The sequence below is a fragment of the Apostichopus japonicus genome, chromosome 4 (genome assembly GCF_037975245.1).
Source record: "Apostichopus japonicus isolate 1M-3 chromosome 4, ASM3797524v1, whole genome shotgun sequence".
Classification (NCBI taxonomy): Eukaryota; Metazoa; Echinodermata; class Holothuroidea; order Aspidochirotida; family Stichopodidae; genus Apostichopus; species Apostichopus japonicus.
The window spans coordinates 25,436,340-25,454,857 of record NC_092564.1 but is presented as its reverse complement, the minus strand read 5'-3'; the positions used below and the strand labels follow the sequence as shown (position 1 = coordinate 25,454,857).

At 38.3% G+C, this 18,518-nt stretch overlaps 2 protein-coding genes across 2 annotated transcripts in view; one reads left to right on the top strand and one right to left on the bottom strand.

The window, feature by feature from the left end:
- LOC139967092 (polycystin-1-like) overlaps window positions 1-16,687 on the top strand; it is a 45,668-nt gene extending 28,981 nt beyond the window's left edge. The window contains exons 16-29 of the mRNA XM_071970811.1: window positions 346-576; window positions 1,025-1,150; window positions 1,862-1,970; window positions 2,483-2,635; window positions 3,582-3,634; window positions 4,032-4,289; window positions 5,032-5,125; window positions 7,955-8,469; window positions 8,603-8,836; window positions 9,377-9,463; window positions 10,056-10,234; window positions 11,021-12,758; window positions 12,942-13,104; window positions 13,877-16,687. Coding sequence (XP_071826912.1) covers window positions 346-576; window positions 1,025-1,150; window positions 1,862-1,970; window positions 2,483-2,635; window positions 3,582-3,634; window positions 4,032-4,289; window positions 5,032-5,125; window positions 7,955-8,469; window positions 8,603-8,836; window positions 9,377-9,463; window positions 10,056-10,234; window positions 11,021-12,758; window positions 12,942-13,104; window positions 13,877-15,294 — 5,358 coding nt within the window. The 3' untranslated portion in view covers window positions 15,295-16,687. The remainder of the gene's footprint in view (window positions 1-345; window positions 577-1,024; window positions 1,151-1,861; window positions 1,971-2,482; window positions 2,636-3,581; window positions 3,635-4,031; window positions 4,290-5,031; window positions 5,126-7,954; window positions 8,470-8,602; window positions 8,837-9,376; window positions 9,464-10,055; window positions 10,235-11,020; window positions 12,759-12,941; window positions 13,105-13,876) is intronic.
- The window catches only part of LOC139966931 (tyrosine-protein kinase Fer-like), a 323,597-nt gene that overhangs the window by 206,010 nt on the left and 99,069 nt on the right, over window positions 1-18,518 (bottom strand). The gene's annotated exons all lie outside the window — the stretch shown is intronic.

Sequence of the window (18,518 nt, the reverse complement as noted above, 5' to 3'; positions counted from 1 at the left end):
TGGTGAGGAAAGGGTCTCATTTGTTTTTTGTGGAAGACTAAGTGTGGTGTTTTGGTAACATTGTAATTATTTACCTGTACTCCTTGCACCAGTTAATGACAATTTAGAGGTGGTGGTTAGATGAATAAGTGGTCTGTTATTACTCATTACAAGTTGGAGGAACACAGTGTTTCAGAAGCTTTGTCTGGCTATCTATGATATTGTACCAGTTGGTTCTCATTATAACTTCCCTCTGTCATACAGTATGGAAAGACATCTATGTGACCAAGGCATATCTTTTTGTATTGTTTTTCTACTTGTTTTGTTGTTTATTTCAGTCATTTTTTATTTATTTTTCATATCAAGGTCTTTCCAGCTGAGAGTGTAGATATTGAAGATCAATTGCATTCTATCAGATTTGGTAATCTCAGTCTGCTAGGCAAAGCAGTAGGGAAAGGAGACTACCAGAGAGCAGCTCAGCTCATCTCAGAACTCTCTGCATCCATGAACAATGATGATGATGAAGAATTAGAGGTCAATGAAGGAGATTCAACAACAAGAATCAAAGATAGGCTCAACCAAGAAACCAAGGAAATTGTAAGTTATTTGCTATTACTCTTTTGAGGACAAGATAACTTCTTCTTAAACCTTCTTGAAGAGAGTATCCACTAATGTTACAAATGATGGTAATGGGAGGAGAGAGGCGGGGGGGTGGGAGGAGGGGGAATTTGTTATTTCTTTCACCTCTTGTGTTACTCGCCATGTTTTTCTTATGAAATGGCTAAATCCTGGCTATTGTACTTGTGTTGCTTGGTTATTGATTATATGCTTTATATACTTTACTCCTTCTTATTTTATATTGAAGTTAATTTAGCAACAACCATCAAAAATAGATTGGAAAGTCATAGATAGTCCCTTAACAAAGCCCTATTAACGACATGACCGACATCGACTTTGAATGTTGTACTCCCTTTTTTTTAGGTTACACTGTTGAAATATTTGATATAAATTATTAGACTTAGATATTTTGGTATGTATTCAACAGGTTCGTGAGAAGATGGTAGCTACATTGAGCGAAGTCAAAGTGTTGACTCTTGAGTTAGGCAGGCAGATGACCTCTGCTCTGACCTCTGCTATCGCTGAACCAAATGAAATCCAGCTAGAAACTCAGGTAAGGAATGTAATACTCAATTGATATATCTGTAGACTTGAAATGAACATTTGTCTTTGGTTTGCCTGCATGGTGTATAACTCAAATACCAGGAAACATTCCACTTATTGCAGTGGTCATGTAGCTCCATATAATATGTATTTTAGATCCTCCTGCAGGCAGGAACTCGCGAAGAAGCCTCATTGGCTTATCAAAGCCGCAAGCTGACCCAAGTCAGTCTCTTAGATTCATATTAACGTCGATGATTATGAATTGTCAATTGTCAACAACTCTGTAACTGGACCACATACATTAATCTCAGAGTGACTCGAACTCGGGACCTTATGATCGAAAGGCACCAGCGTTAACCACCAAGCTAGCACTCCTTGTTACTAGTATGCTCTGCTACTGTTGTTGTAGTGTCACAGCAGAAATTTATACCTAGAAAAAGTAAATTATGATTCAAATCTGGTTTGCGTTGACTAATCATCTGGTTAATGATGGACTAAGCCTTAGTCTAGGCCGTCATGATTTTGAAGGTCCTTGAATGTGTCCCAAAAATGTAAAATTTTAGGAGGAAGATTTGTTATCAATCATCAAATGATGAGTTGGCTAATTATGAGCCAATACCACCATATTTAATTTGTTTTTGTTTTTGTTTGCTCTTTAACCATCCCTGTGTATGTAGTTCTTGTATAGTGTTACCTCTCTCCTGTATTTCCCCTTTTGCAGGAGAACGCAGTTGAGATTTATGCCAATGTTTTGCACAAATTAAAGAGTGAGGAAGACTCTGCTCATGACCCAGATGCTGCCAATGAGATTTCTTCAAACTTTTTGTCAGGTATGCCAATAATACATATATTTTTGCTTCTCTGTCTCTAAATGGTTAAAAGTTTCCATTTTTTCTTCCTTTAAGATTTTTATGTCACTCTCTTTAGTACCAGGGGTCAGGCAGAAGAAGTTGAATTAAATCTAATGTCAACCCCAAGGAACATTTGATTTATTTGACTATGAGAAAACAACTTTTTCCTTAGGAGTTAATTTTTAAGCTCTGCTTTGAGAGTTTGATATTTATCAATTTAGGAAGAGATTGTCACCAGTTACCCTTGCATAGATTCCTGGTGCTTTTAGGCATCAGCACCATCTGCCCTCACCCACAATTAACAAGCTCACCCCTCCTCTTCCTCCCACCCCCCCATCTCCATCATCAAATAATGATCTGTTGAGTACTTATTGTACTTAGTATGAGTCATTGTACCTATATCTCCCATTCATAAGATAGGACTAATTTTGAAACATTTTGTGTGAACTTTGTGCATTTTGTCCTCTTGGTGTTTCTTCCTCATTGGTTAGGTGCATCAAGCTTGCTTCAGGCAGCTTCCATTCAAAGCACTAAGGCGGCTGCTGAGTTACTCACCCCGGAATCCCTCATACCACCAAAGGAGGGATTGGTATATTCAGAAAGGAACCAACTCACACCCCCAAGAGCCTTGGGGGTTTATGGAGGTAATTAGCAGCATATTCTCATATATCTTTTGTTTTGTTTAATGATTATTATGTAGTTTTTTTCCTTGGTGAATAGCAATTGTGCAGTTGATATGTAGAAAACCTTTTTTTTAAATTTATTTTATATACAGTTCAAGGGTTAACAGTTAGGTCAAAGCCTATTAATTATATCATTGCCAACCTCTGTCCAATGTGTGACATTTTATTATCTTTCTTGTCCAGGTGTAATATGGAAATCAATTATCCTTCATGAATTAGTTGAGGAGTGCTCAAGATACCATTAGTTTTCACAGTAATAAATAACAAAATAAATTTATACAAACTGCCACTTTTTAGCTGGTACCGTTAGTTTTGGTCAAATTGCTGCCTTTTATAGTGATTGCTGTAGAACTCTGTTTTTCCTCTATGGAGATCTGTGTTGTTCACCGAGAGTTTTAAAACTTGTCATATTCATTCTTTGTGAGGTATTTGGTCAATTCTTATTGTTATTTGTAATGTGACATCTCCTGCCAATATAATATCATTGTGTAAAGTAGGCTTTAAGTGTATTTCATTAGGATAACCAGAAATGTTTAATAGAACCAGAAGGTAACTTTTCAGAAAGGAAATATTGATAGAACCTGAACATTCTTAGCAGAAACTGTTATTGGCATCAAGTGATATCGTTCATTAGCATTGAGTTGCACTGGTTTTCTAGTAACTAAGTGGAGTGTAGAAACAATTACACTATAAGGTGTGTCGGGTGCACTTAGGTTTGTGTTGTATTGTTTTTAAAAACAATTATACTATCAGGTGTATAGGGTGCACTTAGGGTTGTTATGTATCAGTGTTTTTTTTTTTTATGTATGAGATATACCTTGCTGCTTTTAATTCTGTTGATACTTTGACACAGTTGGTACCATTTTATTGGCTCACATGTTAACTGAAAGGTTTGTTTATTTCGCAGATGTTAATGGGACAACGTATGAACGAAGGATGTACTTGGAGCAGATGGCAAAGGTATGATTAATTAATTAATTAGTTAAGGTAGATTAAGGGGGGATACTTGCCTGATGTCTACCTGTTTCTTTCACTTTCAATCCCCCCTGCCCCTCCAGTAGGAGAAGACTGGGGGGGTGGAAAGAATAAATTGATGGTCGCTATAAGTCACTTAGTGGTAGTGTTTATAGTGCATCATGGGTATACCTCAACACAACATTATTAATGAAACAGATTTTACTTACAAGAAGTATTGATGGGACCATTTGAAGAGGCATTTGATTCACCTCAGAATAATTCCTATTTATCTGTCTAGCTTGTTCCTTGGTTATATTAACATATTGTAATGTCACATGAAGTTTACAATGCCTTTGAAACAACTTCCATATTCATGATCTCATTACAAATATTTTTCCAGATCAAAGTTCTGACCGAGGCTATCCTGGAGATGTTAGAGTTAACTGGAGGTTTGCTGGTTCAGACAGAAGTTCCCGGTGAGACTCCTAAGATGGTACATAACTCAGAGTGGCTGATGATGGCTGTACAGAAGGTGACCATCCTGGATGATATAAATAGGCTATATACCATGCCAGATGGGTCCTGGTTGAGGCTGCCGGCAGAGGCCATCGATCAAGTCAAAGATGAAGCAAGAGCAGACAATGAAATCATCACACAAGTAAGAAATGATAACCCGACCGGAAAGTTTAAGGGTGTAAAGTTTGATTTTACTTCAAAGGTTAAAAAGTGCTTGAATCTTCAGGAAAATGCTAAGAAATGAAAGTCTTCAAACTTTTGTTATGTTATACCACAAAATATCATGACACAAACCCTTAGAGCCATTAGATTGAATTATCCTTTGATAATGACACATGGTTTTTTGTTGTGGACAATAATGCTGCTAGAGTGATTCTTAACATGAGAAAATCTGAGCATATATCCTCAGCTCTATATCACCTTCACTGGCTTACAATTCAACAAGGAATCAACTACAAAATTCATTTGCTAACTTGGAAGGCCAGGCCCTTCATGGGCAAAGACCTCAATATTTGTGTGTCTCATCTCCCCTTACAATTAAGCCAACTCATTCTCTCCGCTCTCAACATGCTTATCTCCTTATCAAGCCTCGCTTCAAATTCAATGGGTACGGTGGATGTGCTTTTTTTAGAATTTGCCCTCGTTTATGGAATTCCATGCCACATGATCTCAGACATTGTCACTCACTGAACAGTTCAAGAAACAGCTTAAAACCTTCCTCTTTCAAGTGTTCCGCGATATTAGCGCTTTATAGATACTGATTGATGATGATAATGAATAGTTGGTTGTAAACATGTTTTTCTCTGTTTGCAGTTGAAGGTAAGACAGTATTGTTTTGATTAGTTTGTTGACATAAATGTGTATCTTATTTCATCCATCCTCAGATGTACAGCTTCCCGACCAATCCGTTCACTTGGCATGATGATGATATCAAGATTCTAACCACAGTTGTTGGCCTTACTTTAAAAAACACAAAGGGTGAGTAAATGCCCAGTTGGAAGCTGTCGTTTGTTAATGCTACTGGATGTCAAACCATTTGGATATGATTTACATAGCATCAAGTCATTTGGATATTTTTTACATAGACTCAATCCGTTTGGATACATAGCATCAAGCCATTTGGATACATAGCCTCAATCCATTTGGATACATAGCATCAAGCCATTTGGATATTTCTTACATAACATCAAGACGTTTGGATATTTTTTACATAGAATCAAGCCATTTGGATATTATTTTACATAAGATCAAGCCATTTCGATACTTTTCATTGAATGATTTTAACATTGATAAATATCAGTTTTATGAAAAGGCTCTGAGGTCATTATACTTACAGGGAAAGCAACATGTTGTGTTTAATTGCTGATTATTTCTGTGTACAGCGGCTATTGAGGCAGTTCTGTCTGTTACAGGACTTGTTAGAGTCTAGATCAATACCTGGACTAGTCAAACTTTATGTTCAATCATGAAATAAACATTGATAATATTAATATTTTCTTTTTTGGTGTTTATGTGTGATTATATATCAATATAAAAAGAGATCTTAAGTAATGAATTGTTGGAAATCAAATCAAGTTCATTAATATCTCTTGAACCTTTGGCTGCTGAACAAAACAACAACTAGAATGGTCTCTAGGTATGATCAGTTAGAGTAGTATATAGTGGTTTGGTTATTGCAGACCAATCACAAAGAGTTGCTCTAAGGTAGCTGATTGATTTGATTAATAGTTTGACCTTTGACCTATTCAGGTTTGTTCGTAAAGTACTGGTCAATAAGCAAAACTGTGACACAGACCAAGGTTGCCACTGGCAGCAAACAGTTTATTACAGTAATCAAAGTTTTCAATTGGGCTTGATAAACTTACATCATTGTCACTTTTGCCAACAGTCTTACTAAGTCTAAGCCAATTCTGATTTGGAGGAAATGGAATGCTTTGTGTTTTTTTATACAGTAATTAAGTTTGCAATTGGGCTTCATAAGCTTACATCATTGTCACTTTTGCCAACAGTCTTACTAAGTCTAAGCCAATTCTGATTTGGAGGAAATGGAATGCTTTGTGTTTTTTCCCCACAAAATTGTCAAATTGTTTTGTAACATTAACAAGGTGCTGTCCACAGGAATGAAGTTGGCTGGATTAAGCAAAGAATGCAAATTTAGCAAGTTAAATTAATGAAGCGAACCGCGGATGGCGGGGGAAATTACCGAATTTAGGGTTCTACGCTTCGAACTCATAAGTGATAAATGAGGTAGCAAGAGTTTTCTTGCGTTGAAACAACGGCTGACTTTTATTACAAACTCTACAATAATATGAAAATATACAAATGAAGAATAAGTCATGACACATGACAATATAAAATGGCTTTGTATGATAAATGGCTTAAGGGTCTCTTTACTCTCTTAATTAAAACCTATCCTTACTCGGGGAAAAATCTATACTCAATCTATGAAATATTCATACGACATGAATACAAATACAATTAAAGAATCAATTACCCGAAATCAATCTTGTACTCTTACAATACTGTACAACAATGCATAAGCGTATAAGGAAAAATGTAAAATGAACATAATGATAAAATCTGCATATGAATAATACAACACGTTTGCCAACAGGCGAGGACTTTTGGCACCTTCGTAATGGTCAGGGCAACACATGCCAGCTGCAACACATTATAGGCCTTTTCACCATACTGTTCCTAGACAGCAGGAATTTCCACCTCCTGAACCCACAAACTCTCAAGAGACTTGGCACTCCATAGCTATCCATAAAGGCTAAGATTAGAAGGACAAGCTCTGAGACAACTCTATAGTGACCAACAGTAACAAAATGTTCAAGATACAAAATATGAATACGTACACTCTTTACACTGCGAGCAGTACAATACAGAAATACAGGTACAGTAAAATAATCTCTCAAAACAACTCAACTGTCAATACAGTACAATACACTTTCAATACAACGCAATACAGTACAATAACTTTCTGGATATAAACTCAACCTAACCGGTACTGTCACTCTACAGTATAAAGGTACACAATACTACTAGCACCGATGTGCTTAACGATACACAACCACTGATCTACACAGTGTACACAACGCACCCTATATACCCATAGGACCAAGGTCCAAATACACAACCTAACATACGTACTTTGTACAGTGAAGTACAACCTAGCCAGAGGGGCAACAATTACAACTAAGATTCAATTAAACAACAATAAGGGTACATACGGCAGTATAAAAACAATAATAATATGTATTACTTAATCCCTTACTATACTGGAGTCAGCTCGCTCGCGAATAACAAGACGAAAGAGACTCTTCGCTCGCGGTACAGGAGGCCCGCGGACATCGAGACTCATCAACGCTAACTCTAGCCAGCTCGCTATGGTATACAGTACATCCGCCATCTTGGAAACTAGTGGCTTCGAGACAGAAGCCGAACCATCCAAAAACCTGAGGCATCCTGCCTCTGAGAAGGGTGACATCTCCTCACGGACTCCAGATAAAAAAGATACAGGTAATTCTGGACAATTAACGATCCAGATTAATGAATATTGACAAATTATGAAAGGGATAACAAGGCGATGCCCCGGAGCTCTGCAGGGACGATGTTCGCCATACAATAACGTATCCAGAACTGAAGAAACACGTGTATACAACTAACGCTAACAAACTGACTGTTACGGCATATTACATAATACATGTAAATACAACGGGTGCACAAAACAAAATTTCACTTCACTACATTAATTCCTTTCTTTTTTGTCTTCTCTCACTCTTTGTTTTTTATTTTGGAACTTAGGTAAAGAACTCCATGTTTCTGGATTGACAGAAGCTATTGAGGTCCTTTTACCGAGAGGTGAACATAGCGCCCTCAAGTTTGACACAATGACAGCCTACAGCCACGAGTTGATCACCGTCAGTTTCAATGTCTCTGAACCCAGCAGTTCGATTCACATTGACGTTTATCCTGCCGATCCTGAACAGACCAATCAACTTGAGGCATACCTAAGGTTTGGTTTCTGGCCGACGATGAACACCTATGACATCAAGACTGTCCTGCCCATAGCAGAATCAGACCTGACCGTTTCCTCCTTCAATCTAACGGCTAACTTTACAGCTAACCCTTACACATGGTTTATACGAGAGGAGCAACTCTACGCCACAGGCAGCTATTATCTCTCCTTTAGGGTGGTCAACGACGATGCGGAAACTAATTCAACATCGTTGCAGGTCGACGTCGACGTCAAGATCTATACGGCTAGATGTTTATTCTGGTCTCCTAGCGATGAACTATGGTTACCAGATGGTTGCCAGGTAAACCTCTCTCATCATATCTTGAAAGCATGTTATTGCCTTAAAATGTTCAATCCTCCCTGTCTATATAGAGTAATTTCATTGGTGGGTGAGAAACGACCCTCATTCGCATCTTTATGCTTCATTTGACCAGGTCGGTACCATGACAACCGCATCCTTCACACACTGCCTGTGCGATCATCTCTCATTTGTTGGAGGCACGTTTTCAGTTCCTCCTAAACAACAGATCATCTTTGAAGAAGAGGTAGAAGTAACCATTGACCCCATCAAGACTAATGTTGCTGTCTTCATCACATTGATCATCTCAAGTCTCTCGGTCATCTGCATCTTGTTTGCCTGCATTGCAGATTGTATCAGCCGTAACAAGGTTTGTGCTATGCAAGGATTTGCATCATAGACCTCTCTTGGTTAATTGCACCATGTGTGGTGTTAACGAGCATCTAATTAAGGCTGTAGACGATGTCGTTAGCACAGAGTATATTGACATTTCTTTCAAGTATAAAACTGGCATGGTGTTCAGTTGAAATGCTATGAAGTAGTTGTTGTCCCAAACACACTCGAGCTGTTTTTGATTATCATTAACACAATCAACCATGGCTATACTTATACCCCTCCTTACTGGAGAAACATTTTTTTAATACAATTTTACCTGCCTCAGACTCTATAAATTTATAGAAGCCAGAAGAAAATTGCTGTTGGAAGCATCTAGCAATAGTTGTGGAGCTAATATTTACACTCACCATATGTAAAATTAGGAGAATGTGAAACTGCATCATAGCAGAGATTCCTGTAGACACTCTCTTTCAATGAATACACAATTTCTGGTTGCTTTCTCCTCATCACCGGTTGCAACTTATCTCTACAAACCTGAATACTAATGGTCATATTTTATTTCATTCTACAACAGCTTTACAAGGATTTGGAATGCTGTGAGGACTTGTACATTGTACGGACCTTCACTGGTCTAAGATGCAATGCTGGGTCTACAGCAAAGGTGATAAGTTTCTTCCGTTTAATGACGTCAGGTTGTCCAAGAAACAACCTGAAAAATTCATTCTTGCTTATCGTGTTAACAATATGTCTTTATGTGGCATGTACAGGTGATAATTTAGTATGCACATTTTGCATGTTTGAGGTTAATGATTTCATTCCCCATGTTATACTGAACATGATACTGTTATGTGATTCAACCTCCTTTCTTGTAGCAATTTGTCTCATTTCTTGTAGTATTTGCCACCCAGTGCTTGGATAAATAAGTCCCTGATGTATGAATTGAAATATTGCAAGGTGTATTACTGTGACATATCATGTTGCAACATGTCACACTGGATAGGAAGTTAACAATCATCTGATTTTAAGTTTATTTAATGATTCCTTATACAGGCTAGATTATGTGATGTATTAATTGTAACATATTTCAACATGTATTACTGTGACATATGATGTTGCAATATGTCTCACTGGATAGGAAGTTAACATTCATGTGATTTTTAAATTTACTTAATGATTTCTTATACAGGCTAGATTATGTATAGAGATAGTAAAATGGTCATGTGACTCAATATTTCTAATTTGATTGGCTCCAGATCTCCATTATTCTCCATGGTGAAAATATCAGCTCTAATCTTATCCTCTTATCCAATGATGATGGAAGGGCCTTCAGGTCAGGATCTGTGGACACCTTCATGGCTGCAACTGTTAAGGGCCTTGGGAAAATCATCAAGTTGAGTGTCTCGCAGAATGGACAGGGATTCAGCCCATCATGGTACAATAGTTTGGATATTTGTTATGCTTTCAATGGGACTGAGCAATCTCTCAAAATTTGTTTACAAGTTTCCAAATTTATTTTATCACATTTCATTTATGTTTATTATGAAACTTTTCATGCATTTTTTACCCAATTAAAATTATGAAAAGAGGTTAAAAACAACACATAATGTTCTGACTTCCCCTTCCCCGCCTTTTTCTTTGCTGTTTGCGAAACAGAGAACAAACAAAGTTTGGATGCAAATTTCAAAACCGCGACATATAATAGTCTGCAGCGAGGGATTATGAACCAGGTACTTCAGGGATACATATCATCCAAATAGTCTATTGGAAACTTTTGGGCATCTTTAACATTTTAAAACTAATTTGAAAATACTTGAAAACTACTTACTTTTTTCAATGTCAAATGAATGCATTTATTGAAAATTCCATATGTATGATTTAATATAAATACTACATTTTCCATTTATGAATAGAATAAATCTTTAAATAAACGTTTGACAAAAGGTTGACTGGTTGTGCATAAAAATGACAGTGACAATGGAGATAAAAAAAGAGAACTGTTTATGAAAAGTTAGAAAATTCTCAGAATGAAGTTTCTCTAATCTTTTTATTTCAAGTTTTGTGTGCACATTCTTGATATATTTGTTCGTTATAGTCATTAATTGAAAAGTTGCCTATTTGTAGACGGAATGTCCTCCCACCGAGAGTGAACTTTTCAATTAGTGAGCTGTGAAGCTATTTATATAATTCTTAATAAATGTTTGTCTTTATTCCACGCTAGGCATCTCAGCCGAGTTGTCGTCAAGCACCACAAGTCCGGAAGAGAATGGATGTTTTTATGTAATAGCCAACTAAAGAAACCAAATACAGTTTTGACTTTCAAGGCCGCTTCTGCTCATCAAAGGGTCAAACATAGACATCTGTTTACCACGCAGTCCCTGCTCATGACATTATCTAACCAAATTCCATGTTTGACAGTCTTTATGAGGTACGCCTGGGATCCGTTTTCATACAAGGAACGTGTCTGCACTTTCTTCTCCGCTCTGTTATTGGTCCCTTGCTTAACCACTTTGTTCAAGGACATTCTGTTTGTGGAGACACCTCCCACTACGAACGAGTTTGCTCTACACACAGATAGCGTGATTCATGGTGGCATGATAGGAGGTGTTGTTCTGGTAGTCTATTATGTACTGGGAGTTCTCTACTCATCTATTCAGCCGAGAATTCCCACACCTCCGAGATCTGCAAGGGACCACGAAGCTGCCAGGGATGATAATGTGAATGTCAAGTTGAAGAAAGTTGTCAAGAGTTCAGCATCTCTACAAGATATAATAGTGGAACCAAAAGGCATCCATCTATCTCTGCAGGGTTTAGGTGATGATGAAGAATGGGACATGGGGTCTACTGACCCAGAAGAGTGGGATTTGGGATCCAAGGGGAATCTCAACAATAGCGGATCCCCCAATGTATCCCTTCCGGTGGAACCGAGTATTGGGTACTGTAGTGATTGGAATAATGCTTCCAGTAGTCTGCTAACCTCTGAAAGAAATCAAGATTCTATGAATATTCATGAGACTGCATTAATAGCCCCCACTTCTAGCAATCAGTCTGACCTACCAGAATGTGACCGTCTTACCTATAAGAATATTCAAGCTGTTCCAGTTCCAGCCACCTCTGATAAACTGACGCAAAGGTCATACCCTACGACAGAATTGAAAAATACTTTAACAGCTGCATCTGAGCAGGGTACTGACAAATTGTTACTACAGAAACGTAGCGACTTAAACGCTGAATCTTCAGAGGTGAAGCAGTACACAACATCATACAGGCAACCTACCATTGCAAGGCTTCTGAAGGCGCAGAACATATCTACAAATAACGCCAACATTAACAAAGAAGTGCGTTTTGAAACAGCGAGACAGCAACAGCCCTTAGAGAGCAGTCCCTCTCTGGTCTGCCATTTAGTAGACGTCTGTAATAGAATTTCAAAGAGGCATTTCCTACCGTGGTGGGTATCATTCCTGATCTTACCTCTTACCGTCGGAATAATATCAGGTGGTGCATTTGTAACATACTACTTCACCTATGATGTTCACACCATCGACTCGATGTTCCGCTGGGTTACAACCTGTGGTGTCGCTACGGCCATCTTTGTCTTCGCTCCTCTTCTGCTAGCCTGCTCATCGTTATTCATCTTCAGTGCCTTTGGAAGGCCGTGCACGGTCTGGGAAGGTTCTCGTCAATTTGAGGAGGAACACAAGTCACGGTCGTCTCGATCGAAAGGGGTATCGATGGAAGCTGTGAACAGAGCCAAGCATCTACAGACACACAGGATTGTAGATGATAATCAAGATGGATTTATGAAGCAAGTAATAACCTGTGGCTTCTGGGTCCTGTATCTAGTAGCGCTACTCATCTTGGTACTTCGACAGAGATCTGCAACTGATATCTACGCTGTACAGAATATCAAAAGGCTATTTAATGATGGACTCAATCCAGATGAAATCAATTTCAAGCAGGTGAGTTTTGCACACAGCCTATAATTAGACCCCTTTAATAGTTACCTTTTTTGCCAAGAAATATATCTTGGTACCTTTTACCAAACTACTTTCCTTTCTTACTTTGACCTTTGTAACAATCATAGACTTTTGCTCTCAAGGATTCACTAATCTTTTTGCTTGGTCATTTCTCCTTTACTACAGATATCAAATTTCAGCTCCTTTTGGCTTTGGTCTGAGGAGACCCTGCTCCCTTCTCTGGTATCTTGTAGCCTCGGAAAGATGACCACAGAAGAGACGGGATCTCTTTTTCAGCTGGTGACGACTCCTAGAATTCGACAATTCAGAGTAGATAGATCCATAGCAGGTAATGAGCTGATAGGAATAGATCCTGAAGAAGGGAGAAGATACACTAGTTTAGGAAATAAATAAATACACAAGATTGTTTGTCACATTCTTTCCAAACACCTTAAAACAGTTATGCAGTGTGAGGATCTTCTCTACTGGATCCTGCAAATATGAATATTAATTCACACATTTGCTGTCACTAGAAAACATATTAGCATCACATGAAACCCCCGACTTACCAAGTTATACAGAGAACTAATATACACTTGTTTCAAAATGGCTAGTCAGTTGCGTTACACATATGTATGGCCTGTGTGAACATAGAACATTATATGAATACAATGTGTGGATCTTGTCAGTCAACATAGGAAATTTACAACATTAATGATTAACATTATCAATATAGATAAGAGATAAATATGATCACTTTGGTCCAGCACTGTGTCATATGATGTTAAGATGATAAAACTGTCTATTGGCATATTTACAAATGTGTAAAAGTAAGTCAGCCTGACGTTTCGATCCTAGCAGGATCTTCTTCAGAGGTACAAATGTAAGTTTCTTGCTTCCGTATTTTTGGTTCACTTTATTTTATGTTGCATATGTACTGATTATTGGAAATTGGCCCTTCCCTTTCACTCTCCCCATCTCTCCCCCCCCTATGAAATGTTAGCAACAAGACTTAGTAAAATAGATGCCAGACTTTTTATATTATAACATCTGACAATATATTCCATATGTTCACCAAACTAAGGTAATGCTAAGAGTGGATTCATGATTATTTCTCGCAGGTGACTGTCGGAATTCTTCTCCAATGGATCTTACTATAACCGACTGTCTGACGAAGTTTAACGACCAGACTGAAGACAAGCAGCAGTATCTCAACTCCTGGTCATCTCCTCCCCTGACAGAAGCCCACCCAGGACAGGAACAGGGGTACTGTTATTACAGTCAGGAGGACACCGAGGGTACCACCATGACAGGGTCCCTGGGAGCCTTCCATGCCGGTGGGTATGTGGTAGAAATACCCCCTGAACCAGGGACAAGTTTATACATACTCACGAACCTTAAAGATAGACTATGGTTAGATGGGAATACCAGGGCGATCTTGGTGGAATTTGCTGTGTTTAACCCGTACATAGAGCTGTCATGCGTGGTACAATTACTCTTGGAATCATCACCGACGGGTTATCTGATGCCTGCCATGGAGGTGCGATGTTTCCATGTAAGAGAAGACGGTACTCTGTGGGGTATGGCATATCAGTGTCTGGACGGTCTGGTAATCCTCATTGCGGTTTGCTTATTATTCAAAGAGCTAGGATCTCTTCATCTGATGGGGAGGAGTTACTATGGTGATCTTGGATGCTGGACCAACCTCTTAACAATGCTTGCTTCATCTGGAGCAGCTGCTGCCATAGTCATCCAACACTTAGCATCGGCAAAAGTAAGCTTAGCGACACCGGACTTTGCTTCCCTCTCTGAAATGTCCGTCGCTACATCATGGTACATTTCAGCTATTTCTCTGGCTATATTTATGGTCATGAATCAACAGATTGCTCTCCTCAACTTAAAGACGTACTTGTACCATTTGAGTTCAACTGTGAAGCAGACGACATCGAGTATGATATCAGCGTCACCATTTTTTGTCGCGTTTGTTTTATCAGCGACGTGGACAGGATGGATGCTCTTCAGTGGTGATTTGTTTGCATTTCAAACACACTACGATGCCCTCATGACACTGCTGAATGCCCGCCTAGGTCATCTGGAAGGAACACAGGTTTCCCAAGAATATCGGTTACATGTTTTCTTCCTCATTAATGTGACTCTTTGTGGATTCTTTGGACTGTTTGCATTCTCTGTCACGGCGATGAAATCCTACTCTCTACTCAGAGTGAGACATGCCTTTGGTTACTTCATAGACCATGGTAAGCTGACCGAGCTAACTCAGAAGATGAAAACCAGAATGTTGACTCGAATTACGCTGGGAAAAGTGAGGCAGAGGAAACGTGAGATTGCGAGAACACTCAGACATTGGCGTAACAAACAATCTTTGGATGCCAAATATGCAAAAAAGTTAAACAAGATGAACAGAAAAGCCTACAGGTTGTTAGCAACTTACCAGAGTGAAAATAAATTGATGACTGAAAATGTTCCACTTTTAGTTGAGGTAATGAGTCAAAGTTATGAGGAATGGAAGAGATCAAAGTAGTTACTCCTATAGTGATTGACTATGTATCATTGCCTATGTATCATGGCCTATGTATCATTGCCTATGTATCAGGAATACCCTTTTATATCACGTCTATGGAACACGCTATCAAGATGTGAGTTGTGCCGATGTGTATTTTGTACTTGCTCTTTATTAAACAATTAAATATGTAATTATTTACAAACTGGAATAGCCTACCAGGGTTTGCCTGCAATCATTTTATTCAATTTTTTAATAGTTTGGAATAACATTTCATCACAATGTGAACTCATTTTTTTCATAGTTTGGAATAACAATTCATCACAATGTGAACTCAATTTTTTTAAAAGGTGACTGGCGATAATGAAATTATTTGTCAATTCTGTTCGCAATCGTTCAATTTTCTGACAAATTTATAAGTCAGTGGTAGAGAATTTGTAATTGTTTGATTACTATTATTCATGCTTATCAAGTAGTTAAAAAACGTTTGTTTATACTATTTTGTAATTTAAAACATTTTGAATAGTGTACAACACTTACATTGTTTTTTTGAATTTATTAAGGATTTCTATTTATTCATGTTGGAAAGCCTTTCATATTTATTGAGCCAATTATTGGTCATTTGTTACACCTGTTATTGTTTTTTACATTGTTAATAACCACACACATGCATGTGGGAAAACTGAATGGCCTTGAACAGCTCAAATTGGATTCCTTTTACATGTTTGATAACCATTTTCAGCCAACTAGTGACCATCATGAAAGGATTTACTTTTATAGGTCAACTACAGTAGTGACCACTTTTGAAAACTTTTTTTTTCTTTTAGCCACAGGGTACATTATTCCTTATTGTTGCAATATTCAGCCTTGCCAGTATTTAATGAGTGTTAACTCAAGCTATTTGTGCAGGGAGTATTGAAGAAGTGTTCTCTTACAGTATTAACGGTGTCCTATCAAGCTATCAAAATGTTCCATCCAGTACTGATTGCTGTAATTGGTGACACTAATCACAGCAAGGTCCCAAAGTTTCATTTCAAGTTCACAGTTAAAGAATAACAAACATTACTTGAACATTCTGAGCATTAAAAAAGACTGTCTGCTATTTGTAGATGTAATGCACAAATAAACCGATACAACATCCCATGTTTCTTACATCAACTTCTATGACCTTTGAACTTTGACCCCTCTTTGTTATCTGCTTCCATTGTTCAGAAAACATGTGGCAGGTGGATTAAGCAAATAATTTGATTAAAAAAATGTCTCTGTCAAAATATGTTCAGCTAGCCACACAATCTCAGGTCTTGTATTGCCAGCCACAAGAGTTATCGTTTGTATCAATCAGAAACTGCATACCGTAATTCAGTTGTATGTCTGTTTTGTATTTTGTAATTTAATTAAAGTTTTCCACACTTTACCGTCTTTGTTTGTATTTTCCTTTTCTTTGGTAGAATGAGAAATAGTCAAGTTAACTGCAGTGTTGTATCTGTTCAAGCGCAAGTACGTTCGTACTGAGCGTGTGGTAGAGTAATCGGAACATGCAAACTTTACTGTTATATTCACAACATAAGAAGGGGCAAAGACCATGTGACAAAATGTATAGTTCCTACAATCGTAGCCGAGGGCTAAATTCTGTTATAGTGTTGCTTAAAAGAAAACGAGATGTCATCCCTGCAGTACAAGTTTTGCTGTTTGTACTTACATTTAGTATAAGTAATTATGGATGTAGGAATGGGGGGGGGGGGGGGAACAGAGAGGTACAGAAAGGACATGCAGGAGCAAAGTTGGCACAGCCAAGTAGTTTCTGCTTCCTTACTTTACTAACTAGGGATTGCACTCCAGGCCATTGATGTATCATTCCACTGTATCCTTTGCATTGGCAAACAAAATTATAGATGTAGGAATGGGGGTAAACAGAGAAGTACAGAAAGGGCAGGAGCAAAATTGGCACAGCCTAGTAGTTTCTGCTTCCTTACTTTTCTAACTAAGGATTGCACTCCAGGCCATTGATGTATCATACCATTGGATTCTTTGCATTTGCAAACTGAGCGCCTGACATAATCAGTTGAAATTCCATTATTCGAAACCTTGAAGAAAATTTAGAAAAATGTTGAGATTTTGTCATGAAACCCTTGATTTCAATTCCCCCCCCCCCCTAAAAAACCCACAATAGTTAACATTGTAAGTTTAAAGATATGCTTTATTGGTTCCAATTATAGCAGCTATAGCTAGGAAAGTTTTGTTATAACGTAATCGACCTGCCACGGTCGTAAATCGACCATTGTCTAATACCATTGTCTAATAATTTACACTTAACTAACTTAGTTTATGTAAATATCGAATTCAGTAGATATACAGATTATAGGCAGGAGCAGTGAGGGGGAGGGGGGGGGGTGATGTCCACCACCACCTTCCAGTGCCAGTCTGGCGGGGAAACGGTTCAGTCAGGGAAGAATAAGATCGCTACTATACGGGTGTACACCCCTTTTCAAACACCAACAAAAAACAAGAATATTAATTTACACAATGCATTTCAATGCAAATCCTTTAAAAAAAATCCTTCTATTTCCTTCTATTTCGCGAAGAATCTCTGATTGAGCGGAATCTCTGATTGAGCGGAGAAGTGTTCTCTGAACTATATGAACAGTTGATAGAGTTTTGATGGCGCTATTCACAATCGGTTCTATAGAATTGCCCATGGAAAATTTTGGCATGACATCAACTTTTTTCTACTCACCAACTTTTATATAAAATATTTATAGTGCCGTAGCCGAGTCCAGTACATCCTATTAGTGTCCTCTCCAGATTCTAATTTAGGCCTATATCTATTAAAGGCAATTATAAAAAGTTCGTTGACATCAACTGTAAAAAGTAGTGCCGTCTTGAAATTTGGAAGTCAATAATCAAAAGGCTGATGTGTTTACTGGAGATGCAGACCATTTTATTGAACACCTTCCTGGGAGAGGGGGTCTAGTTTTGCATTATTCAGCCATTATAAGCCTGATATGCCTAGGGCCTACACGAGTCAGTCACTAGTCACTAAACCTGGGAGAAGGGAGTGGGGTTGATATAATGTCACCCACTCTTTAGAAAGTAGGGGAGGCGTGTCCCCTGCCCCCCCCCCCGCCCATGATTGACGTTATGCGTTCGAACTCAACACTCCTTCCATTGTTCGAAAGGAGACGACGGGGGACGGAAAGAGGTTGGGAATTGTGGTTTAGGAAACGTACGCTTTGTAGTCTACGTGG